We start from the raw sequence: 27,353 nt of genomic DNA on the forward strand, positions 1-27,353 counted from the left end.
CTTAATGTAGACTTTGAGTTAATCCATTTCCTCGAATACAGTTTTAAAGAGAGAGGGACTATATATTTTTTTTTAAATCTTCTATTTATATTTTTACTTTAATTTTATTCTCTCAACTTTTACAGTCATTTACTCCCCTCCATAAAACTTTTTTTCTATGCACCATTTTAACATTCCTTTAACAATTTTCATGACATTGTAGGATGTAGTTATGGTCTTATTATATTCCTCATGTGTTCTCTATACATATATTCTATGATGTTTGTAATACATATTTTCCTTTTTTCTTTGTTTTATTATTTATGAGTTTTGATCATTGTGATATAATTTATAGGACACTTTTTGCCCATAACCAAGATGGGGTTTACCTAGCTTAGGATGTGTGCAATATTAACATCGCCTAGCAATAGGCGCACCAGAAGTGATGTGCCTGCCGATTCAACGGAAATGAACATCACTAGATTTTAACAGGGTATTTAAACAGACCAGATGGAAGAATATTCAGCACTGAAGAAGGCCAATAGCTGAAACACGTTTGCTGCTGTAACTTTGGGATTGGACTTTTGATGCGGTGACACTTTCTATATATTTAAGCACTGCTTTATTTTTAGCCCTAAGTCTTGTAATTCCTTTTATTTTAATATATTTGTATCCAATACATTTGTTATTTTAATCCTCTATCCGGCATTCCTGTCCCAGTAGCGTTTGGCCTGTATAGGCACCCCATATGCTGATTCTATAGAGCCTGGCACAGCTGTTGATTTGCGAGTTCTACGCCTCTCGCTTTCTTCATTCTCTATACCTGGTTATATACAGAAAGCGCTATGTGTTTATTTTTATCTTTACAGATATATTGAACCAGTGTATGATTAAGTATACCTTGTGTGTACACTTTCACTTTGGGTGTATAATTTTTCCACTTTATCCTGATTTCATTTGGAGGTGATGGGGGAATACACCTTTATTACTTATCCCATCTTTTGAAGCGCCAACACATACTATGGTTTTGTTTTCTTGTAAAAAGATAGTTTGCCAATTAAGGCCTAAAATATTAAATACATTTTCAAATCGAGATAATTCACAGTTTAGTAAAGTGTTGTCAGCATTCTAAAACACCTAAAGTACTTTATGGCCACTTCCAACCACAGATTTGCGGCACTGATCTACACAGATCTGACATTCCAGGCTTGGGAATACATTTCAAACAGATTCTAGCCCTATCGCTTCATGCTGTGATTATCTTTCAACACTAGAAATTTGCCCGGGTCAGAGTGTAATTTGTTTCCAACTAAGCCTAAATACAATACATAATTTGTAGCATCAGAAAATCCTCTTTGAGCGTCACACATGCACACACACGACCAGTCGGCGTGGGATTTCCCCCACAAACAAAAAGCCACCACGTACAAAAATCTATTTTTATATTAAGTTATCACAACAAATCTAAAATATCCAACTTACAGGTTAAATAATAAAAAAAAAAAAAAATATCCAGAATTTGTTAAAAACATTATAAAATAAACAGCTGAAGTTTGTTTATTCTGGCTTAGTATAAAAATTAGAATTTTTTTTTTAAAATTATTTTTCCCTCCCAGGAGAATCAGTGCTTAACCCTTCCCGTTCACAGCATCCGCATACTTTGCAAGATGTGCGAGCGTGTGAGTTAGTTCATAGATAATTCCATTGGGTATTCTTGTTGTCGTATAGATAGATCTGTTAATTCTCCACGTGTGTCAACAGCATGTGGAGTCCATAGTAAAAGTAAAGTCCAGATGCATAAAGACTGCAGGTCACCCTACAGCACAATGTAATGGGAATATGTGTCACTGGTTTCTGAATGCATACAGCAGGGTCTCTGGGGGTCAATTGCTGACCTGTTTTTATGTTCAAGTACATGACAGAACATTACGAAGTGAAGGCTCATGCCAGCTCATCATTTTGCAAAATTTTCATAGATTATTTTTGTTCCACTGAGGCAGGTGCAACAGGAAGAGATAGCTTACACTTGAGTCCATGTTTCGGTCCACAAATACGTATCCCACCCCAAATAACTGTCCATTTCTTGTGTCTTCTCACAGGCTCTCCGCAGAGTCCAGTTGTATCCAGACTTAAGGAAATAGGACGGAGTGTTTATACAAGATACAGAACCTCTTTATTAGTTGAAGAATACTAAGGAGTGATAAGCAGTGTCCATATGCCCCCAGTGCTTCACACCTCACTCTCCGTGGAAGGTATGTGATTACCCCTCCAGCCAGTATCCGACAAGGACATGCGCCGTTCAGGGGTAGGTGGGAGCAGGACACTGCCATTCTCAGACTGTTCTTCCTGTAATAGTTGTTGTGTCTCAGTCAGGTCAAGAGAAGCAGTGCTTGCCTGCAGGGATACTGTGTCCGTCTTAATGCACACATGGTCCCGAAGGATGCTCGCCCTTGAAGGCTTCACCTGCTTGAGGTCATCCCAATCACTCTCCTCTCCAGACAGTAAACCAAAACCTTCCAAAATACGGATCTTCTCTTTAGTGCATCCACTGTCAGGAACAGTCTGCAAAATGTAAAAAAAAGTTATTCACTAAATCAGAAGTTGTCTGATAAACAAGAAAATTGCCCCAAAAGATAAAATACAAAGTAGCCAAAGTTAGATTATTTGTTCCAATTCCATAATTTTGTCTTCATATTGTGGCACCTATTGCCAGTTTAGTGAGGGGGAAAAAGTCCAAGAGTTTTAAAATGTACCATTTGGTTTAAAACACTCAGTAAAGAAACACACACATACACAGGGTTAATTGCTAAAGTGAGAATTCAAAGTGAATTTCACATTGAAGGCCAAAGAAGCGGAAATGGAAGTATAGTGGGTTTAGAGAATTTTCTTCCAGTTCTGACATTTTTCCCCTTGGATTTAACCTTCTCTTTAAATTCAATTAGTAAATTAAAGTGCAATATTTAAATATAATGTTCGATATTGCCTTTTACAAAAGCACACATCGTCTGGAGTTTGTCTTTACTTGGCATACTCTAAACACATACAATTTATATAGCAGATTTGCATTTTAATAAATACATTTAGTCAAAGGATAAAATAAAAAGTTAAATTCCCAATTAAAAATGATTTGGGATAAAGTTAGGAACCTTCTGTTATAGTATAAATACAGCTGGAGTAAGAGCTTAAGGATATCACATTGTGGATGGGTACAAACCAAACATTAAATCACAGTATAAGGCAAGGACAGAAACATTAAATGTGCATGCGCTGTGTATAATGGGAGAAACCCAATCTCAATTCAAGGAGGTTGATAGCATTAAATAAAGAGAATGTTAGACTTTTCAGATTTGCATTCAAGATTCTGAAATATTTCATGCCTTAGTTTTGCACTCACGGGAGGGGGAAAAACAAAACTAAAATAAAAAAAATAAAAAAATCACAAAAGTCACAAAGAAAATAAATAATAAATCACAAAAAAAAATAGAAAAATAGTTCCATTTAATAAAGAGAAAGAGGAAACCGAAACAGAAGCAAGCAAATTAGAACCGCTGAGACTATGCAGAACACTGAACTCAATGAATGTTCATAGCACTCGGAATCAGACCACAAAGAATTAAGAGTTTGGCAAACCTAGAACACACACCGGGTGCAGCAGTCCCCAATACCTGTGGGTGATAGAAGTACTCAGAAGAGGAAAGGAGAGAGACTATCAGAAGGAGAAGAGCGCTGCATGGGGGAAATACCGTGACATAAACATGTTAAACTTGTGCCAAAGACAATTCAGATGACATTAGCCGCCAGGCAAACAGTTGATTTTTCCCACCATATTTAAATGCCTGAAAACTTACGTTACTTTTTGTTTTGTTTTTTTTTGATACTCAATTCTGATTTTCCAGAGCCAGTTTTCTGTCGTTTTGGAAAAATTTAGGATTAAGATTTTTCCTTGATATTGTATATCTACAGGCTGACTAATAAAATCTGCTTTAAAAAAAGTCAATTTTCTTCGTTACAGTGGATTACTGTATGGTTACATTTTATCTTGGTTCTCCTGCAATGAGGGACAGCGATTATTCTCCTAATTAATTCCTAAAACCTTTTAATACCTTCAGCATTTTCAAATAACATGTTCCTACTGAATTTATTTTGCAGTCAATGGCTGCACTATATTAGAAAGCCAACATACAGATTCACCATTCAAATATACACAACATCCTTCCAGATGCCCAGTATAATTGTAGGGCAATCGTTAATTTGTATCATGTCAATCAGAATGTACACACAGCTATAACACACATATCTACTAAAAGTTGTTATAGTTTGTCGCATCCGATGTTAGATTCCCCCTTTATGTTATTGTAAAATGCTACATAAATACCAATAATAATATATAATACTATGTAGGTGGGTCCTATGTGCAAGGAGCATTTCTACACAGCCGTATTATGATATTATCCCATATAAACCAGCAAGACACCAGACATTGGCCGAGTTATCCCAACCTCTGCCTAGTTGAAGCAGACATCACTGGTGTAGCAGCAGCACCTGGGGGCCCCAATCACAGACATTCCAACCATCATTCACAAGCTTACAGCGCTCACCTCTTTTCTGTGCCGCTGGAGGTGGCAAGTAGTTGGCTTATGTACAGCTTCTATCTTCACTTCCTGAGTGGATGTACGGTATGAAGGGTTACTGTAGGTTAAAGTGCCAAGTCCTGGGTCTGACAGCTTTGCACGTCGGTGCCTGTAATAAAAAAAAATGAAAAAAATGAAAAAACAAGTGTAAAATAGAGGAAGACATTCACAAACTTGCATTGATGCAATAGTTTGTATATTAACCTAAAGTGCAAACACTCCCATATTAAAGTATTTTCCTGTTGTAGCTCACCACATGGACATGATGGACACTCTGGAGACACTCCTAAACGAAGAATATTGTATTCCCAAACAATGTCTTCACCATTTGAAATAGATCATTTAGTTTTTCTTACAAGCAGTCAGTATTTTCCATTTATGTTCTCCTTTCCAGTGTCCCAAATTAATGTAGCCCGCAGTCTTCTCAACTATCCCAGCCAAGCACCCCAAAGCTCTTGTTGATTCTCAAATCCTTATCCTGTCTCGCAGGGATCACTCACTCCCAAACAATCTGCCCACCACTTTTTTCCAGTGTACTTTATTGCTAAATACCCATCCTTGCTATACCCTGCTCTAACAATAAGCCCCTACGGTCTCAGGCAACCCATTTTTTTTTTTAAACAATTTTTTTTCCCATAGAACCATTTAACATTAGTATAACCACTTAACTGACAGACACTAACAATATCAATGTTCAGGTACTTCCAGTGTTCCCCTTTGTGTGTTTGAGGTTAAAAGAATTCCAATATGCACAAAGCTAATAAACAAGCTAAAATCACCCCCAGAAAATGGCAATCATTAAATCAGAGTTGTTGGGGTTTTTAAAGTCTTGCAGTAATGCCCTTTCAGTCACTCACAAACCTGTATATCAGCAACGCGGACATGAGAAGGAGAAGGCACAGAAGAGACAGCGACCCAGCGATTATATATGGCACGCGCAGTCTATCCGCTGTAGAGAAAAGATCATTAAAAAAAACAACCTACATTAATCTGGGATACACTTTGCGAACATCCTTCTCAATTCTCCACCTCTTATAAAACGCACTCACCTGTGCTGGCTGGTATAGCTCCGTTAGATACACAAAGCCCCCGGGCCCCATCTTCATCTGAACAGCTAGAATAAAAAGAAGAATGAAATATTGAATTGGTAGGAGGTAGAGGAATTCGAGAGGAGTATAGTACAAAGAATGTGGCTAACGCTACCATGGGAATAAGGATCTCGAGCTTGGGGAGACAAGGTGCAGCAAACTGCTCTCCTATGCTGTCAAAAGCTAGAATTTTTTTTATTATTACATTTTAATATTTGTTAAAAAGGAGGAATCAATTATGCAACTGAACATCACAAGCACAGGCTTTAAAATGCAATGATGATATTAACAAGATCGGCAGTGTGTGTGTGATTTTAGGAGAGAAGCGGTACACCACTCTATTTATATTGTATTCCTTCGCTCAGATAGAATCACAAACACAGGAATAGTTAGCAAACAAGTAAGACAAGGGTATGATAGGGACTCTAAGGAGTCCATATGCCTTCAGGATTACTCTTGTTTTATGTCGTTAGCATGGCAGATATAATGTCAGTGGTTCAATTCATGCTGATTTACATTTCTGGGTAGGCTGTTTGTAGTAAACATACTAGAGGCAGAGATTCCCTACACACATACCTTCCAGCAGTCACCCCAACGCCATCATTCCCTCGCTCGCCTTGGGTGTTTGGACTGATGGGACCAGAGATCTTCTCACTGTGGTTGGTTGGTAAAGGAGCAGAGGGTAGGAAACCAGGAACTGCAGCAAGAGAGAGAAATAGGTCAGTTCCAGTTATCCCCTTATGTGTACGTCTACATTGTTATTTATTACAGGTATGAATTCAAAGATAATTTCAAATTCAAGGGCAGACTAGCTGAACTGAATGCAAGCTAGTTCGGTCTTAAATTTTAAATTCACTTTGAATTCTCACTATAGTAAATAGCCCTGCTAGTGTTAAATAACTACTCCTACGTACTCTATCCCTTATACTCTTGATAAAATATATCTAGCCAAAATATTGGCGTCTTGGGCAGAGTGTTGCACCTTTTTTCTTTAAAATAACATTCTCTGTTCTCATTTGACATTCTATCTCCTGGTTGGAAATGGACTTTGTCATAAGGATTTGTTAGAGATGATTAGCATGAATATTGTAGATCCTTTGACATATGGCCAATCAACATTAATATTAAAGGGACACTATAGTCACCTGAACAACTTCAGCTTAATGAGGTTGTTTAGGTGAGTGCTACAGCTACCCGGAGCCTTTTTCTTGTAAGCACTGTATTTTCTGAGAAAATGCAGTGTTTACATTGGAAGCTTGGAACACCTCTTGTTGCAGTCAATCAGACGGCCACCAGAGGGACTTCCGAGTTCAGAGGCCCTAAAAAGGCCTCTCGTCCGATGCATTCTGGGTGAATGCATCAGACGGGCTATCAGCACACAAAGCACTGTGAACGCGCTTTGTGTGCTGACAGCCTGTCAGCACTGCTGTGGGCGTGGCTTCAGCTGACAGCTGAAGCCCGAACCCACAGGGATGCTGTCCGGCCACAATAGTGGTTGAAGGGGGGGGGGGGGGGACCTACTCTCCCCCCCCCCCCGGCCCCCACCCCTGAGCGGTGGGTGGGGGCCCTAAAAATAAGGGGGGCACATACTGCCCCCCCCGGCCCCCACCCCTGTGCGGCGGGTGGGGGCCCTAAAATTCACAATAGGGAGGGGACCTACTGTCCCCCCCCGGCCCCCACCCCTGTGCGGCGGGTGGGGGCCCTAAAATAAAAAATAAGGGGGGGACCTACTGTCCCCCCCCCCGGCCCCCACCCCTGAGCGGTGGGTGGGGGCCCTAAAATTCACAATAGGGAGGGGACCTACTGTCCCCCCCCCCCGGCCCCCACCCCTGAGCGGTGGGTGGGGGCCCTAAAATAAAAAATAAGGGGGGGACCTACTGTCCCCCCCCCGGCCCCCACCCCTGAGCGGTGGGTGGGGGCCCTAAAATTCACAATAGGGAGGGGACCTACTGTCCCCCCACCCGGCCCCCACCCCTGAGCGGTGGGTGGGGGCCCTAAAATTATCAATAGGGGGGGACCTATTGTCCCCCCCCGGCCCCCACCCCTGAGCGGTGGGTGGGGGCCCTAAATACAAAGGGGGTGGGGACCCTAGTTAACCCTCTCCCCCCCACCCCCCCTCCCCCCAAAAAAACTTAATCTCCCTACCTACCCCCCTCACCCTAAAAATAATGAGGGGGGAACCTTTAACTAAAAACCTGTAAAGAAAAAAAAAATAAGATAAAAACAACTTACCATTCGATGTTTTCTTTCTTCAGCCCCAAAAAAGGCCAAATAAAAATCCATAATAACCGACGGAATAAAAAAAAAAAAAAAAAAAACCCGAGCGCAAAAAAAATAATCCATCTTCACCCATGGAGGGCTCCGCGCAGACTGAGCTCCGCAGGGCGGGGGAAGGCTTATAAAGCCTTGCCCCGCCCTGCAATTAGGCTAAGAACACTCTGATTGGTGGGTTTAAGCCAATCAGAGTGCTCTTTGTCATTTTACAAGCGTGGGAAAATTCCAAAGAACTTTCCCACGCTTGTAAAATGACAAAGAGCACTGTGATTGGATGGCTTGAAATCCATCCAATCACAGTGCTTTGTGTCATTTTACAAGCGTGGGAAAATTCCAAAGAACTTTCCCACGCTTGTAAAATGACACAGAGCACTGTGATTGGATGGCTTTAAATCCATCCAATCACAGTGCTCTGTGTCATTTTACAAGCGTGGGAAAATTCCAAAGAACTTTCCCACGCTTGTAAAATGACAAAGAGCACTCTGATTGGCTTAAACCCACCAATCAGAGTGTTCTTAGCATAATTGCAGGGTGGGGCAAGGCTTTATAAGCCTTCCCCCGCCCTGCGGAGCTCAGTCTGCGCGGAGCCCTCCATGGGTGAAGATGGATTATTTTTTTTTGCGCTCGGTTTTTTTTTTTTTTAATTGCGTCGGTTATTATGGATTTTTATTTGGCCTTTTTTGGGGCTGAAGAAAGAAGATTTTAGAAGAAAGAAAACATCGAATGGTAAGTTGATTTTATCTCATTTTTTCTTTTTTTACAGGTTTTTAGTTAATGGTCCCCCCTCATTATTTTTAGGGTGAGGGGGGTAGGTAGGGAGATATTTTTTTTTTGGGGGGGGGGAGGGTTAACTAGGGTCCCCCCCCCTTTGTATTTAGGGCCCCCACCCACCGCTCAGGGGTGGGGGCCGGGGGGGACAATAGGTCCCCCCCCTTATTGATAATTTTAGGGCCCCCACCCGCCGCTCAGGGGTGGGGGCCGGGGGGGGGACAGTAAGTCCCCCCCCTCATTGATAATTTTAGGGCCCCCACCCGCCGCACAGGGGTGGGGGCCGGGGGGGACAGTAGGTCCCCCCCTTATTGATAATTGTAGGGCCCCCACCCGCCGCTCAGGGGTGGGGGCCGGGGGGGGGACAGTAGGTCCCCCCCTCATTGATCATTTTAGGGCCCCCACCCGCCGCTCAGGGGTGGGGGCCGGGGGGGGGGCAGTAAGTCCCCCCCTTATTGATAATTGTAGGGCCCCCACCCGCCGCTCAGGGGTGGGGGCCGGGGACAGTAGGTCCCCCCCTCATTGATCATTTTAGGGCCCCCACCCGCCGCTCAGGGGTGGGGGCCGGGGGGGGGGGCAGTAAGTCCCCCCCCTCATTGATAATTTTAGGGCCCCCACCCGCCGCACAGGGGTGGGGGCCGGGGGGGACAGTAGGTCCCCCCCTTATTGATAATTGTAGGGCCCCCACCCGCCGCTCAGGGGTGGGGGCCGGGGGGGGGACAGTAGGTCCCCCCCCTCATTGATCATTTTAGGGCCCCCACCCGCCGCTCAGGGGTGGGGGCCGGGGGGGGGGCAGTAAGTCCCCCCCCCCATTGATAATTGTAGGGCCCCCACCCGCCGCTCAGGGGTGGGGGCCGGGGGGGGACAGTAGGTCCCCCCCTCATTGATAATTTTAGGGCCCCCACCCGCCGCACAGGGGTGGGGGCCCTTATTGATAATTTTAGAAAGCGAGCTGAGCTGTCAGTCAGACAGCTCAGCTCGCGAACGCGCATTCCGCGCACATGCGCGGTAAAGCGCTCAGGTTCTTCATAGGGCGGCATTCAATGCCGCTCTATGAAGAACGCGATTGGTGCAGCGCGAAGCCGTCCCATTGGGCCCCGCGATTTCGTCATTTTGACGAAAAAGGGGGCGCGGCCTAGCGGGGAGCTCGGCGCTGGAACGGAGGTAAGTTTTTAATATAAAAACACCTCGAAATTTATTTTTAATAAATGAAAGTACATATAAAAGCAAGAAGGAAGGCTGGGGGACCTGTCTTTCTTGCTTTTATATGGTGACTATAGAGTCCCTTTAACATTTTGATAGAATTTGTAATAAAGAAATATACACACACACACACATATACACATATACAAACATACAAACATATACACACACACACACACACATCTATCTATCTATAGGAAGGTGCACTCACAGGACTTTGTAAATAAATCTTGAAGTTTTATTGTACAATTATGCACCAGAAAAAGTGCTGATGTTTCAGTCCTCTATGGGACTTTTCTCAAGACGTCTTGCATACTATGTTTATTTATTTAGCAATGTAAAATTATTTTGGTTAATTCACGAAGGACTAAATTTGGAGTAGCACACTTTGAGGAAATCCTTTGGGATGAATATCTCCAAATATCTGCAAAGTAGGTAAGGATTGAAAGTGCTCCAATACTGCCATGAATAATATGGTAATTTCTCATAATATAAAGAGATACAGTAAAACCAGTGGAATACACATATATAAAAGTAAACCAAGAGATCCTCATACACCTTAGTGAGTACCCTTCGCCCTCACAATAAACGAAATATACATACAATATAAGGTGGAGTTTCTTCTTATTTAAAATAGATACCCTAGAGATAAAACAAAGAAGGACACATCATAGTGCAATATTGTCTGAATCTTCTATAGCTTTCAGGGAAATATGTGAAAATAAACTCACAAAACAAGAGCCTATGGAATAAGGCTCAATCTTCCAGCGTTGCGGGATTAAGGTTCCCACTCCCTTCTTTATGCTGCCAGGAGGTGATGAATAGTATGATGTCCTCTCACAGGTTAGTATAGGTAATATAAAGTGCTTTATTAATAAAGTGCACAAGTAAAATATAAAAAATAAGACCTTACAGTTGTAGGCAGTCTTATAGAGATAGTCTCTAGTAGCAAAACGCGTTTCACCTCTTAATGAGGCTTCCTCAGTTGCTGTAAATTCTTGCTGTGGGTGTTCTTCATTTGTAGTATGAATTTCGCGCCCTTTTCCTGTGAGAGGACATCATACTATTCATCACCTTCTGGCAGTATAAAGAAGGGAGTGGGAACCTTAATCCCGCAACGCTGGAAGATTGAGCCTTATTCCATAGGCTCTTGTTTTGTGAGTTTATTTTCACATATTTCCCTGAAAGCTATAGAAGATTCAGACAATATTGCACTATGATGTGTCCTTCTTTGTTTTATCTCTAGGGTATCTATTTTAAATAAGAAAAAACCCCATCTTATATTGTTATCTATTTTAAACAAGAAGAAACTCCACCTTATATTGTATGTAATTTCTCATAATACATTTTTTATTTTTTGAATAAATAAAAAACGGCAGTGACCTGGTGCACAATGCACTCTCCCTTCCCTGGCACCATAGCACGAGTAGAGGGTCACTAAAAGTACCAAGCAATTGTACATTTCTCCAGCCCCTCTCTGGTTAAAAGGGGTTCTGATAGTCCCCAGGCAAGTTTTTTTTATTTTCTCTCATTTGCAAACTCCACACTAGCTGAAATCTCAGAACATGCAGATTCAGAGGTGTTTCAGTGTTTGGTAAATGTCTGCCTGTCATATTTGGTAGATTTTAGAGCTTTTTCTAGTTTATATTCTGTTCCTCAACCGACACCAATTCACTCTAGACCAAGCATGTCAAACTCAAAGTGTGGCATGGGCCACATAAACTAGGTTTACGTTTATGTGGGCCGCACACACACACACACACTCGCTGACAGACACACACACACACACACACACACACCCATATACTTGCTGACACACACACACATACTTACACACCCATACTTTTCTTTATTGCTCCTTACCTTTTGGAGCCGATGTGGGGCATCTCCCTGGGGTCCTTATTGCTCCTCACTGCTCCCGCGCGCAGTTTAGTGATGCCGGAATATGGCATCATATTCCGGCGCCCAGCTTCACTTCAGTCGACGCACGCGGGTGATCAGTGAGGAGCTGGAACACTGAGCTCCCTCGCTGCCGCCAGAGACCTCTCCCCCAGCCGGGTAAATGAGCAGAGTAGGCACCCGCAATATGGGGAGAGCAGGTGCCTACTCTGCTTGGATCATTAGGCATGTACTCGCGGCTCGCCGGGCCGCAAAGATGGTCCTTGTGGGCCGCGAGTTTGACATGCTTGCTCTAGACTGTATTTTTAAAATCCAACCCTAAATTGGCATAAATGAGTTTTTACGTCAACATTTTAAATTGTTTCCAAATGTTTCATTTGAGAGGAATATCCTGATCTTCACAAGCATACATAATTTAATAAAAAATTTATAGGTTTTTATTATTTAATCTATTTTGAACATATTTTTGTGTAAATACATTAGAAGAAAAAAATAATAATTTTGCTGTGCAAAAATAAAAAAAATACAAAAACAGTAAAATGACACTGTAGGCACTAGAAGAATTTCGTGTTATTGAATTGATTATAGCCAGTCACGTCCTGTCCCCAGGGAGATATGGTTCAGACAGAGATTACACACTTCCTTCCAGCCATCAGTAGGTGCTGTGATAGGCTCAAATCGATCAGCTGATATGCTCAGTCAATCACAGCTGCCCAATGCTGCTCAGGTGAATGCTTCCTCATTAGCTCAAGCAGCACAGAGGAGATGGGGACTCTGTTTTAGCATTAAAACTGATTCAACAATGAATGGAAGGACAGCACCAGAGGGCTCCAGGCACTATAACCACTTGAATAAGATTAATTAGTTACAGTACCAGCAGTGTCCCTTTAAGTGTGTAAAAATATGGTGGTGCTGTAATTAAAATATATATTTCACTTTTTCAACCAGCGAAGGTGCACAAACAGCGGCACCGATCCAGGGCCTCCTACTCACTGGCCCTAGCTGGCTGGGAAACACTCCTCCATGACTTTGAAGACCCGGACGCACCAGACTGGGGCTCCGTGCCCCCAACTGAGCACACACCAGCCATGGGGCGCCGCACACAAAAACCTGGGGCTGGGATCCCACCTGAAAACAGGGTTAGCGGGACCATGCTGCAGAGGCAAGTACCTCACAAGATGGCGCCTGCAGAGGGCCTCCACAGATCACACACCAGCATCCTGGAGGATGAAAAAGGAGCACAGACATCCACAGCTTCCCAAACTGACCAATCCACTCACATAGACACCACAGATGGGCCAGCACCCACTACTGAACATGACCTACAGCTCCTACTCCAGGATATCCACCCACTACCAAACATGACCTACAGCTCCTACTCCAGGATATCCACCCACTACCAAACATGACCTACAGCTCCTACTCCAGGATATCCACCCACTACCGAACATGACCTACAGCTCCTACTCCAGGATATCCACAAAAAGTTGGCAGCAGACACTAATATCATCAAAGCAGATGTGAAAAGTCACAACCAGAGTACAGAATGCAGAGGAAGAATCTACACAGTAGCCGGACTACCATAAATGGTACTTTGCACCAACTTCAATCAAACCAACACAGCTGTCAACTATGGGGCATCACTGGAGTAACACTCAATGCAAGGGCAAACACGCCACAACACCTGGGGCTACCCCGACTCATACATCCCCTCTTTGACCCACCTACGACTCAACAAAATCCCACATCTAATTTTTAAAACCCTGCATAACTCCAAAATGTTTGTCGCCCAAAATACATGACCTTCACATACCTACCATACCACCACTTACTACACTTATTCCCTATGTAGAGCGTTTCACCCCACCCAGCAGAATACTCCATCGTCCCATCCCCACAAGCAGGACACATTCCAGATGTAGTTCTTGTTTATATAAAAAAAAATTGTTAAAAAGTGCATTTATTCCTTGATGTCTGTTATTTGTGCACGACCTATTGCTTGAGCTAATGACATGTTTTCTGTTGTTCATGCCTTTTATACCTGCACTACAAAAATAAAGAATTGTAATATATATATATATATATATATATTTTATTATTTTTTTTCTCATTTTTGTATTTAACTAATCCTATCAATTTTGATCTGTGTGGACCCTTCCCCAAACCAAGTGATTAAAGTCAGATTTAAGATTACATGTCCCAATATGTTTAGTGTGATAATATTTAGGAACGCCACAAGTATAATTTTGGAGATAGAAGTCTTCCAGTTGCTGGTTTTCAGCACATCAGGAACTTAAAATGTTCGTGAAAGATATATCCATTATATTTTGCAATCATAAAAGTTTCAGGCTACTCACTGAGGGAGCAAGTCTCGGCATCAACGTCATCCGGACAGCCACAAACAAAGTCATAACTTCTGGCAAAGCAGAGGTGAGAGCAGCCACCATTATTTACTCCACACGAATTAGTACCTGATGGGGATTAGGAAAGAGGGAAATGGTTTAAAGGGAATCAGACACAGAGGCAGGAAATAAACACGGGTCAGGGAATGGGATGTGTCAACACTTTGAAATAGATTAAAAGGTTGCTCTAACCAACAATCAGCACTTTAAGAGTAACCCTTCCTATCTTGGTTCTCTAATCAAAATGTAAAAATAAATTTGAATCATTGAAGTTGTCAAGGTGCCTGGAGTAACCCTTTGAGCAAATTAGGACTCACTTACAAAACAAACATTGATGTGAGATAAACAAGCGATTGACCAAAGAGCAAACTAATTAATCTGTTGTCTGTTTCCTGAGCTATCTTACATCCTGTTTTGGCTAATTGGATCTCACGAAGTTCAAAAGGAAACTTATTCACTATGCCTGGAGGGGTGGCAGCAACATCTTACTTAAAGGGGGTAAAAAAAAAAAAAAAAAAATCATCTGGATTTCCTGCACGTCTTATCCAACAGGTTCTACCTGACATTTCGGACCTAGACTGCCTTTCTGGGTGGAATTGGTCAGATACGCAAATTATATAGATTCTCTCCGTAATGGTACAAGTAAGCTACAACTTGTATGGAATCTGAATGAAGTCAACAAAACTAAGCCAATTACTTTGTTTTTTCCTGCTCTCAATGTACTCTTACATCCCATTTGGAATTACATGGATAAGTGTATGGTTCAATAAGGACACCATGATGGCAACTGACTTTATTATCAGAAAACATGAATTCTGCGAAGAATAAAAATATAATATAGATGAAATGCAAAAACTACAACTTTCTCAAGAAACAAAAACAAGAAACATGATTAAGGCCAAGATATACAATTGATTAAAATGTGTTAAACAAGAGGGTCAGAGAATAGCTTATTCGGTGCCTCCTATACCTGTCTGTCTGTGAGGAGACACCACAATGATATCCATCAAGCCTTCAACATTCCCCAAAACAGTCTCCTGGTCCCGACCAGTGTATTTATCTACTCTCTGGATGGATTTTGTCTGCCAGTCTGTCCAGTAGATCCAGCGTCCTTCCTGTCAGACATATTAGTAAATATAATGAACATGCTGTATGGAAAGGCTAGTTTTAAAGGCTGCTTAAAAGAAATGCCTGATTTTACAGCTCTTAATCCTCATTAGGAAAAAACATTAGTGGCTCCTTCATTTTAATTGATTTCTCGAAACATTACTGGTCAATAAAGCTTCTTTGCAATCAAGAAAAAAAATAAAAGTATTGGCAAGAAAGCACAAAGTGTGGGTAAAGACTGCCCTCATTTGGGTATCTCAGAGGACCAGGCTGAACCCAGTATGCACACCTGTGTGAGAGCGAAGGGATGAGACATCTGACTGATTAGCACTTGGCGCATCTTCCCGTTCAGATCAGAGTGTTCAATGCGATCCAGGTGTGCGTCAACCCAGAATATCCTGAAAAGGGCCACATGGAACGATCCAATTAGACACAATTCCTCAACACATGGCACTTGTGGACGTTGTATGGGATAAATTGGTGCCAATTCAATCCCTGAAATGTATGTATTTTGATGGGATATGTAGAAAGGGAACGAAAGGGGGTGACTGGGTGGAAACTACTTTCTAGTGGAACTTACTGCATTTACATAAACGATTAGAAATAAAAAATATATCAAAATAGACTTCCAGACCACCTAGTTAATCAATCTAATCAGGGGGCAATAAACCCTTATCTTTTGGATTGGGAACTAAATTTGATGGAGTAATTTTGGCGACATTGAATATGAAAAGCACCAGTATGTTAGAGAAAGGTCACCAACATATTAAATACAGAAACGGTTATATTTATTAATTGTTCTTAACTCCCTGAATAAATGGTCACTGATTGGGCTGTTCAATGTTAAGGACACTTACCTGCGGGTGTCATAATCCAGAGTTAATCCATTTGGCCAGCCCAGATCAGTGTTAATTATCGTCTTGCGGTCAGAGCCATCTAAATGAGCCCTTTCAATCTTCGCAACGTGACCCCAGTCTGACCAGAAAAGAAAACTGAAGCAAACGGAGGAAAAGAACAGAATTATGTGAGCATATGAGGAAAAACAACAGGAAATAAGAAAATCACATATAGATACATGCCAATTCAGAAGAGGTTACTGACCCTGTTCTTGCACATAAGAAACTATGACACTGATGTATACAAGAAATTATCTGAAGACCCAACGCCCTGTATACAACAAAAACTTAATACCTTTTTACAAAAGGGGCTAGATAAAAACATTCTAAACAAAAAAGAGTTTGACTATTTATTTATCAAAAATCCCCTAATTCCCGTAATTTACTTTTTGCCTAAGATACACAAAGATGCCAAAAAACCCCCAGGTAGACCCATAGTGTCAGGGATAAGATCCCCCTTATGCAACTTATCTCAATACATTGACACTCTACTCCAACCAACTCCAACCAACTGTGAAACTTATGAAGTCTTATCTGACATTACTTAATTTTTTGAATGGATTTTATTGGGAACAAGATTTTATACTCGTGACATGTGATGTTACCTCCTTATACACTATTATCCCGCATGAATTAGGTTGTAATGCTGTCAGATCCATGCTATCTAACGAAAAAAGAGTCCCAGACACTCAGATTGATTTTATTATAGAAGGCATTGATATTATTTTAAACAATAACTATTTCTGTTTTTTTAACTCATTTTACCTCCAAAAGAGAGGGACAGCTATGGGGACCAGGTTTGCTCCCAGTTATGCCAACCTCTTCATGGCCGACTGGGAATCTAGTGCCATTTGGGGGCAGCATGCGTGGGAGCAGAACCTGGTCACCTATTTTAGATATATTGATGACTTGTTTTTTATATGGAGAGGCTCAGAGGATTCACTCAATGCTTTTATCTCACACCTCAACTCAAATAATAGAGGGATTGTTTTAACATACGAATACAGTAGAGATTTAATCAATTTTTTAGACCCAAGTATTTTTATTAAAGAAGGGGTAGTGCATACAAAAACATTTTTTAAAAAAAGTATGTACCAACACAGCAATTGACCAGACTAGCTGTCATTATAAACCATGGCTTGAGAGCGCTCCCAAAAGCCAATTTTTACGAATGCGAAGGAATTGCTCTCATATCAATGATTTTAATGAACAATCATTGCTTTTAAAAAATCAATTCATTGAGAAAAACTACTCACCTACAAAACTGGAGAACATTATAGCAACAGTAAAAAGTAAACCTAGAGAAAATCTCTTAACCTATAAAGAAAAAGACACCTCTAAAGCCCCTATTCTTCCCATAATTTTTAATTTTAACAATAAAAGTGGCTTTATCAAAAAAACGATTAAGAAACATTGGCATCTTTTGAGACAAGATGACCTCCTTAAAGAAATATTACCAATACAGCCTAAAATTGTTTTTAGAGGTGCACCAAATTTTAGATCAATTTTAACTAACAATTACACCAGAGAAGTAAAAGAAACACAATCTACTTTTTTAAACGGGATGACGGGTTTTTTATAAGTGCAAACGCTGTGTTGTATGTAAGAGTACTAATCCCACTATCCAGTCCAAAGCCACTAGTTTTAAATCTAATACAACCAATAAGAGTTATACTATTAAAGATTTTATCACATGTCATACCACCAATGTTATTTACCTATTGGAGTGCCCATGTGGCCTCCAATACGTTGGTATGACTACCAGATGCCTTAAAACGAGACTAGCTGAACACTGCCGCAATATAAAAAATGGATATGCTAATCATTCTGTATCGAAACATTTTGAAAAACATAATCGGGACCCTAAACTTCTTAATTGTATAGGTATAAAAAAATGCAAAGTCCCCTGGAGAGGGGGAAATCTTAAGAATATCCTAGGCAGAAACTAGATGGAATGGGTATTCAACCTACAGACCTTAGCCCCTAAAGGCTTAAATGCAGACTTTGATTTATTTAATTTTTTATAATTTTTAAAAGTATGTGGTTTATTCACCTAGTGTGGTCATTTGGGGGTTATCCTATTCATAGTTGTCACCTACGGCATTATGGTCTAGGATACCCCCAATAGGACCACTTAGCAGATATATATTCTTATCCTCATTTTATCATTATTGTGATATTTTTATCCTGATATTCTTATACTTGTCTGTATATGTATGGTCTCACATATGGTTTTATATAGCAATTGTTGCCCTTTAAGACATTTTATATTTTATTTATTTTATTTTTTAATATTTAAAAATAGAACATTATGCTGCTAGTTCACTTTGCACTAATGTGATGAATACTAATCATGCTGCTATAGTACACATATTTAACATTAATATGATTATCACTATATATACTGTCTATGCCTGCCAATAACGAGTTAATTTTTATATGTTATTCTTTCACTATCCTTATATATGGCTACTTATTGCTATTCAGTACTTTAATATGTATACTAATCCTTTTGCTGATGTTACATATGTCTATGCTAGCTATTTCTATTTAAAACCCATTTCGGGTTTTCCGACTACATCTCCCAAGCTCCCTAGCGCCGATCACGTGACTCCTGTGTCACACTGCTCTTGTGCGACGCGGACCACGTGACGCGGCGCGCGCGAGCACCGCCCACCTAGGACGTTCATTGGATGTGGGCAAGTGCGATCACGTGGCCCGCGCACTACATTTCCCACAACCCCGCGCGGGTCACGTGACGCGCTAGTGTATAAAAATAATATAATATTATTTGAGCTATAAGCTTCGTTTTCTATTTTACTTTCGCCCATTATGTCTGGTACACACCAGACCTCATTTCACTTAAGAATATACCTATTTTTAACAGTATTATAAGTTTTATCTCTCATATGTATTATGCCTAGCTGTGATTGGCTTATGTTAATTGATGCTATTTTTGGCGCCGTTTTTAAAGTAACAGTGCACCTATATATATTTTATTCTTGCCAGGTTTTAATGTTATTCCATTTTGATAAAACCCCAGTGGTGAAACGCGTTAATGGATTTTATTGTATATTTTAAATAATAAATTAAGTTTGGCTTTATTTCTGTGCCATTCATACTTTTATTATTATATATTTTTTATCACTACAATTTTATATCTTCTTTTCCTGGCATCTTATATATCCTGAGGTGGGGATTATACCGCCCACGCCATATCTCAAGTGCAGTGTCATCTGCACTTTATATTGTGAGTATATTTATTTCGGTTTTTATCTATACCACATTTTATCTTCAGAGAGCACTATCTGTTGTCTATATATTTTTCTCCCTTCTCCTGAGAATTGGACAGCACCAGACTCTAAGTGGAACAGAATTTCGTGATATCCTACTAGCAGGGATTATACTGCAGAACGCCTGTTACCCCTGAGCTGGTCATAGCCCATGCAAATGTGAGTTCATTACATTTTATTCTTCATCTGCCACGTACCCCACACCCTGCACAATTGGTCCTTTTCCCTTTTATATTTTTCATATCACGGGAGGATCTAAAGCATCATAGGAAGAGAGAACATCCTACCAGTGCGACGTGTGCAACAGACATTGACATTTTCATTTATTCTTTTTTATTCTTCTACTTTATATTTATTCTTATTTGGACTTATTTTATTGTATTTTTTAGGTCTCTTTTGGCGCAGCCCTTTTCTCCTTTTACCTGTACATTCTAAACTCAGAGGGTTAGAGGGTGACCCTCTGTAAGGTTGCTGCCTACTTTGTATATTATTAGCGCTAACCTACTTCCCACTTTTTTCTTACATAAGAAACTATGCCCACGTCTTACAGAAAACAAGCATGTTACCACCCTACCTTTCCTCTTAAACTGCTTTCAATGGAACCTCTAAGAGAAAAACTAATTATGAGCAGGTATAGATCGTCAGACAATGCTGGGCACACTGTCCACCTAGCGGTCATTGGACTACAACACCCAGAAAAACAGCAACTCCATGCTACTTCCTGTTCCTCAAATTAAACTACATGCACATTGCACCAGGATCTTGATAAATAGCCCATAAACAAAAGCCCAGAAGAGAGATGAGAATGTATGAGAGATATACGTGGTCAGATTCAGGTTTGGTTTAAGATAAAGTACCAGCTTTATAAACAATAATATCTATGCTCACCCCTTTCTTGGAAATACTGCAATGGCACGAGGTTCGTCCAGACTGTTATTTATTAGCACTTTCCGGTGTCGTCCGTCCAGCCTTGACACCTCTATGGTATTCCGACCAGTGTCTGTCCAATATAAATTTCTGGCAACCCAGTCGACCGCCAGCCCATCGGTGGTCTTCAGTCCCTCACCAATAACGGTCTCCATGCCCACGCCACTCAGATCTGCCCTCCTGGGGAAAAGAATGTCGTCATCATGACACTGAACTTGAGGACTATAAGGTCCATTAAAAGGTCATATAAGGAAAAAAGTGGGTATAGAAGAAGTTCTCAATATATCCATTAGGACAGAACTAGATAACATTTAAATCATGGGGTTGCTTTGAGAATCATGGATGCACACTTTATCAACATAGGCCAGCATGGAAATGGAGAAACGGTAAGTAAAAATCACAAAGAGGGGGGCTGGGCACCTAAAAAACTAGTTTAAAACTATATTGTATACAATGTCACTCTTAAGGCAAAGAGACCAAGTAATACTGGTAAGCTTTGGAGTAGACTGCTGACTTTTCCAGGAGTGAACGAAAACTCTACAAAATAAAACTAATCTTATTCTCAGTATTATTTTGTGGTGTAAGAAATTCCATGCTGTCTAAGCACCTGATCACATCCAGGAACACATCTGTGTAGTATATTTTTCCATCCACACTGTCGTAATCCAGAGAGATTACATTGTTGAGCTCCTGGATGGGAACATAGACATCTGTATAATCATTCGTGTCGAGTGAAATTCTGCGAATGGAGCCTCGACTGGAGAACAGGAGGTAAGTGTCGGGAGAAGGATCACACGTCCGGCCATCACTCTTCAGCTGGATACCAGTAGGACAGGCACATGAGTAGCTGGATGGGTTTGGCAGACACAGATGGGAGCAGCCCCCATTTCGCTCTCCACACTTGTTAAATCCTACAATAAAGAGGAGAACATAAAACATGCTTTTTAAAAAATAAAATCAGATCTACACAGAAATCAATACATCAAAATTGTGGAAAATGTCATAAATGTAGATTAATTAGGTTTTAATATTTATTCCTGCATTAATACATTTCATTTTCAAATTGTGGCTGGGCTTGTGGGTGACATTAGAGAAAACAAAACCCCACAAGTAACATTAAAAAGTCAATTTCAAAAAAGAGTAGATGGAACTGACCTAGGGCATGAGTCCTGTCCACAGCTTGAATGTCCATGAGGCCGGCCAAGTTGTCTCGGACTACAATAATATTTGCCCCGGTGTCTTTATCTGCCCTTTGGATGCTGCGTGTCTGCCAGTCAGTCCAGTAAATGTGGGCATCCAGGAGAGTGAGGCCATATGGATGGTGGACTGGAGACACAAGGATCCGTCTGTTTTTCCCCATAAGGTCCGAGGCCTCTATCCTCTGGAGACAGGAGAGAGAGAGAGCATGAGATCGTGAAATGAAAGGTGGAGGGAGAAAAATAATTGTTGGCTTTTTTTTTTTTTTTAAGCAGAAACACCTAAAAAGTGACCAAGTCATTCTATTCTTGCTTCTTTTTCCAAGTCCTTCATCTAAACCCCTCAGATGTACCTCAGTATGTGCATCTGCCCACAAAAGTTGAGATCCAGCCTTGTCCACAGCCAGTCCATTTGGCCATCCGAGATTCAAGCTGATCAAAACTGTTCTGCCTGAGCCATCCATTCCTGCTCTTTCCAGCTTTGCATTCTCCCCCCAGTCTGACCAATACATGTATCTACAGAAAGGACAAAAGTCATAGTTATTTAGAATGGACCACATAGTATTTTATTTTTGGTTTATGGAATGACGAGCACTTGGTAAAGTATAGCTCCGGTATCACCACACCACTAGTAAATTCAAAACAATAAAAAAAATACATAAAAAGGAATGGGTCGACCACTCTCCAAAAATAACAGTGTTTATTCAAGCTTTCTCCTATGCAATATAAAAACACGACGTTATTTTTGGAAAGTGCTGGATCATTCTTGTGCTTGCAATCACAGATCATAAATGTTGGGAAATTCTAAACCAAAACAGAAGAAAACATGCCATGGCACTTACCCCATTTCGTGGTAAAGGGCAATGGCTCGAGGGCTGCCCAAGTTCTGCCATACAAGCACCTTCCTCATAGAGCCATCCAAATTTGCCACCTCAATTCGATTTGTCCCAGTGTCTGTCCAGAATACTTTTCGGCCGATCGCATCGACAGCCAGACCGTCTGTGGTGACCAAACCTGAGAGAGTCAAAAGACAAGTTGGAATGTAAAAGCGAACAGTTAAAAAAAAAAAAAAAATTGTCTTAAGTGCCATTTCCATCAATCGCAAAGAGAGCAAGTAGTTGAATTACCGGTGGTGATAATGTCTTGGTGACCAGACCCATCTAGAGCTGCTCGACTAATTTTCCGTAGTGTGCTGTCTGCCCAATACACCAAACCTAAAAAAAAACAAAACAAGGAAAAGCAGGGCAAACAGGACAGTCAGAGAGCGAGAAATAATTATAAAACCATATATGCCAAAAATGGTCACTATGAAGACTGCTTTTGTACATCGATTATATCCATTTGTTTATATTTCACCCATAAAAGTCACAAGTTTAATTCATGTTTACATATAATGCATCATAAAACTATATAATATATTAGATATACTAGGGAATATCATCATCCTCACCCATGCCCATAGCTCACCATCCAGTGGGTCCACGCCAACAGCTATTGTGTTCTTCATGGTAGCATTAACCGGGAGAACGACATCTGCAAAATATGGGATATCCAGAGAGACAGAGCGAATGTCTGTCCTGCGAGCAAAGATGAGGAAACGGTCCATTCCTATGTGAAAAAGAAGAAAAACAAAAATCTGTAAAATCGCAAACCATAGCCGGGGTTGGAAGAGGGAATTTTAACAAGATGGATGAGAACCCCAGATACACAGAGCATCAAAGCTGCCCAGCCATACATCACTAGGAATGGAAGTTTAGCCTTACATAAAACAAGACAGCAGCTGTACAGTGGAAGTCATTGATAAGACACGTGTAAACAGATTGACAGATTGTGAAGAGGATAGGTAAAAGTCACCTGATGAGCAAGTACGGCCATCTCCAAGCAGATTGACCCCCGTAGGACAGGCACAGCTGTGACCTTTTGGCTGAGGTGAGAGAAGACAGATATGGCTGCATCCTCCGTTTTTTTTGGAGCAACCAGACTGGACTGCAAAGCAAGAAGGTTGGATATAATGTTTCTTAGAACACACACTATGTAAAGGTTAATATTTATATACAGGTTTTTTTTTTTGTTTTTTTTTAAATGGTAGAGTTACATACCCTGCTCCCGATGGCGGTGGAACACATGGATGTCCATCAGATTCTCAAGGTTCTCCCGCACAGTTTTACGTCCAAGCCCAGTCTTCCGGTCTGCGCTCTCAATACTTTTTGATTGCCAGTCAGTCCAGTAAATCCGATCCCCATACAGAGTCAAACCAAAAGGGTGCGGGAGATCAGTATTCATCAGTACCTAAAGGTCCCAAAAAAAAAACAAAAAAAAAACAAAAACTTAGAACTACATCATATTTTCTGTACCATATGTTTGCCACAAATGACATTTACATAATTCATAAATAATTTTGGATCATTTTCTCTTCTTCTACAGGTTTCTCCCTTCTTTGTTCCCAAATACTACTTCTTTGCTTTGACTGTTAGCACCAGTAATCGATCTTCTCCATGTGTATTGTTAATTGTCCACCTTCAAATATACATCACCTAACTTTGACAACCGCATTGTAGTGATAAAATACATTGTATAATGTCACTGTCAAGGTTAGATAGCAGCTTGGATTCTAACTATGCATCATCTGAATTGGGCAACATCGAGGATTTGGATCTATAGCTAAAATCAAAGCAGATAAAACTTGATAACATAATATATTGTATTTCTCTCTCGCTCTCTATCTATATAGTGGTGCGCCCAAGTTTAGGTGATATACTGCTACACTAAGATTCTCTGATAGGAAAACAAAAATGACATTATGCAGTGACATACTAAAATTAATTTGCAAGCCCTTTAGATTAGATATCTGCCTGGCACTCCCAAGCACTTTGTACGGCTGCCCGATAACACCTTGGTTCTATTAAATGGCATCATGTAGTAACTGGAAAATTATTCCAGCCTTCACTTGTCTATGATACATGGTCCTGCTCAAGGAAAACATGGAGAACGTTAGATAAAGTATTTTTAGACAGGTTTTCTTGAATGATTGTTCTGTTGTTGAACTGGTTCTCGGGTTACTAAATAAAGTTTGTGTGAGGTTTATGTATAAAATGACTTGTCTACCCACATATTATCCACTCACGGACTTCAACTCTCACTGGCTTCCGACTCATCCACACTCATTCTCACACCTAGCTGGAAACCAGTGGAACAGACTCCTCTATCAAATGAAGTCCGTTACAACTTTTTATGAACTCCTGAAGACCGTAGTTCACCTTGATTTCCCATAACTCAATCCATCGTAACAGTGTCAATCTCAAGCTGCATATTCTTCTCCATTATCCCCATCACGAGGGGGAGTGTCGATCTTGTCCTTTTATCCCAATTTTTTTTTATATAATTGCATCAGAATAATAAATATGTGCTTGATAATCTCACCTGTCTGTCAGACCCATCCAGCCGTGCAGATTCAATGGTCTTCATTCCTGCGTCAGCCCAGTAAAGTCTCTCTGAGTCATAGTCAATGGCTAGTCCATTTGGCCAGGTTAGGTTGGAGGAGATGATGACCATACGACCAACGGCATCCATCCCTGCACGCTCGATCTTTGGGTTTGCTCCCCAGTCTGTCCAATACATGTATCTGGAATCATAAAAAACATTTAGTAACTCAGCCGACAGGGTTGAATTAAGTGCAAAGTAAGATCCTAAAGTGCTTACGAGCCTCAAGTTATAATTTATTGGTATAACATTGAGTTAACATTCCATATATAGCCAAGTCAGACATTTGAAAGACTGATTGTCATTTACATCAGATTTAATAAACATTTTCTACTGTTGCATGGTTTGGACATTTCCAAAGCTTCCGTTTGTGAATAAGGTTGACAATATCCAATTTGGGGACAAAGGCAAAATAGTTTAATTTGTTTACTTAACCATTTTAGGCAAGCAACATACATGTACAGTACAGAAAAACACTTACCCTCCTATTGGATCCACCACAATATCCCGTGGGCGGTCTAGGTTCTCCCAGATCAACACACTGCGCATTGACCCATCAGTATTTGCTACTTCGATTCGGTCCGTACCTTGTAGGAGAGAAGTTACAGTTTCAATTACAGTCATCCTGTACAACTTCGAGCACCATCTCTGGTATCTAAATAAACTCCCATATGAGTCCTATATTCTGCATAAACACGGTTTGGAAGGTTTCAGCGAGAAGATTGCCATATTTCACCTTGATCGGTACAAGACATTGAGGATTATTTTGAGCAAATAAAAGTTAATTCAAGATTTTGGGATGCTTTTGCTACCTCCCTTTATTCCCCTCACTGAATGCAGTGATTTCTCACATCACAAAAGCAGAAAGAAAAATAAACTCTGGCATGAAATAGTGCATAGTTGAAGTCAGTCGTTGGACCCATCTGCGTTCTTGAAGTCTCCTTTGTATGCATAGTGCATCCCATTTGCTGCAGCAATGGCTCTATACTTTGCCCTGCACACAGACTAGTGAAGGATCAACCCAGGTGTTAATATTCTGAATGCTAACAACTTTGCAAACTCACAATAGATGCAGAATTTAAACTAGTAATGAGTACTTTATGTGGTTGTTGTTTTCAAGATATAAAATGGAGTTACCAAGCGCAAAGTACATTACCTGCATCTGTCCAGTACAGTTTGTGAGTGATCCAATCTATGGCAAGTCCAGCTGGACTCTCTAAGCTTGTTTCTATGACGACCTATGGATACAGTGAACACAAAATACATACAAGAATGTAATGTCTGATATTTACAACCCAACACGGATAGTGGAACCCCCCCAAAAAAATAAAAAACAAAAAAACAGAGCACTTCTGTTTTGAAAGAACTCCAATAAATTCAATACCAAGGAAGAACAAGATGTTCTCTAGAGGATCTACTAGAAACCGTATCACCGATTTTCTTTACAGCAAACATTCTGTTAAACATCCTTAACTGAGAAAGTCTTTGGTTTTGGAACAATTTATAGTTCAACGATTTTGTAGTATTTTATTTGCATTTTTTTCTTCCTCACGAAGCTTGTAAGGTAGTTCCCCCACAATCGCATTACATAAATAACTTGAAAAGATACAAGAAAAATTAAATAAAAATAAAAAACTATAAAAAAAAAGTGTCTGGGTTAGATTGCTCTAATGATACAGAATTCTAAAAGAATCTCGATATTCTAAAAAAAATTAATACAAAATAATAATTTCCACCATTCTCTGTGTCCCATTACACCAATTTTTTTTCTCCCACTTTTAACTACCATCATCTTCTCTTACCTCCTGGCCACTGCCATCCCACTTTGCCCGGCTGATTGAGTCAGTGGTGGTATCACTCCAGTACATGTGGTCATAAGTGGAGTCCCAATCCAGTGCTACAGCACTGCGCACATCAGACAATGGGATGACATCATCAGACAGGTCATCTGTATCAAAGCTGATCCTCCGGATGTCCGTCCTTCGGGCAAAAAGCAGGAACTTGTCAAGACCTGATCGAAGGTCAAAGGTCATCTTAATTCCTTCAGGTTCAAAGTGGCACAAACATAGCAAAAAACGAGGGAAGGGTGTGCAAGGGAAAGAAGGTCTTTCTAATGGGATGAGCTAAACAAATTTAGCCACAGTTGGTCATCAGTCAAAGAGCTGAGCAAGTTGTATGCAGACATTTTTGACACAGAGAGGGAGTTACTG

General features: G+C 40.7%; 1 protein-coding gene across 2 annotated transcripts in view; it reads right to left on the reverse strand.

Moving 5' to 3' along the window:
* Positions 1-1,558: 1,558 nt before the first annotated feature.
* Positions 1,559-27,353, reverse strand: part of LRP4 (LDL receptor related protein 4) — a 78,139-nt gene continuing 52,344 nt past the window's right edge. The window contains exons 17-39 of one of the 2 annotated variants that reach the window (XM_063437681.1): positions 26,946-27,154; positions 26,300-26,381; positions 25,625-25,730; positions 25,084-25,285; positions 23,763-23,952; positions 23,518-23,649; positions 23,131-23,271; positions 22,791-22,877; positions 22,506-22,677; positions 22,017-22,179; positions 21,623-21,848; positions 21,075-21,378; positions 20,429-20,647; positions 16,209-16,343; positions 15,641-15,749; positions 15,215-15,359; positions 14,200-14,313; positions 6,275-6,395; positions 5,660-5,724; positions 5,472-5,559; positions 4,578-4,719; positions 3,645-3,705; positions 2,455-2,541 (exon numbers count right to left, since the gene is read on the reverse strand). In XM_063437681.1, coding sequence (XP_063293751.1) covers positions 3,664-3,705; positions 4,578-4,719; positions 5,472-5,559; positions 5,660-5,724; positions 6,275-6,395; positions 14,200-14,313; positions 15,215-15,359; positions 15,641-15,749; positions 16,209-16,343; positions 20,429-20,647; positions 21,075-21,378; positions 21,623-21,848; positions 22,017-22,179; positions 22,506-22,677; positions 22,791-22,877; positions 23,131-23,271; positions 23,518-23,649; positions 23,763-23,952; positions 25,084-25,285; positions 25,625-25,730; positions 26,300-26,381; positions 26,946-27,154 — 3,194 coding nt within the window. In that variant the 3' untranslated portion in view covers positions 2,455-2,541; positions 3,645-3,663. Of the gene's footprint in view, positions 2,542-3,644; positions 3,706-4,577; positions 4,720-5,471; positions 5,560-5,659; positions 5,725-6,274; positions 6,396-14,199; positions 14,314-15,214; positions 15,360-15,640; positions 15,750-16,208; positions 16,344-20,428; positions 20,648-21,074; positions 21,379-21,622; positions 21,849-22,016; positions 22,180-22,505; positions 22,678-22,790; positions 22,878-23,130; positions 23,272-23,517; positions 23,650-23,762; positions 23,953-25,083; positions 25,286-25,624; positions 25,731-26,299; positions 26,382-26,945; positions 27,155-27,353 lie in introns of both variants that reach the window. The other variant, XM_063437680.1, reaches the window with a different exon arrangement.

Source organism: Pelobates fuscus, chromosome 12 (assembly GCF_036172605.1).
Source record: "Pelobates fuscus isolate aPelFus1 chromosome 12, aPelFus1.pri, whole genome shotgun sequence".
NCBI classification, from domain to species: Eukaryota; Metazoa; Chordata; class Amphibia; order Anura; family Pelobatidae; genus Pelobates; species Pelobates fuscus.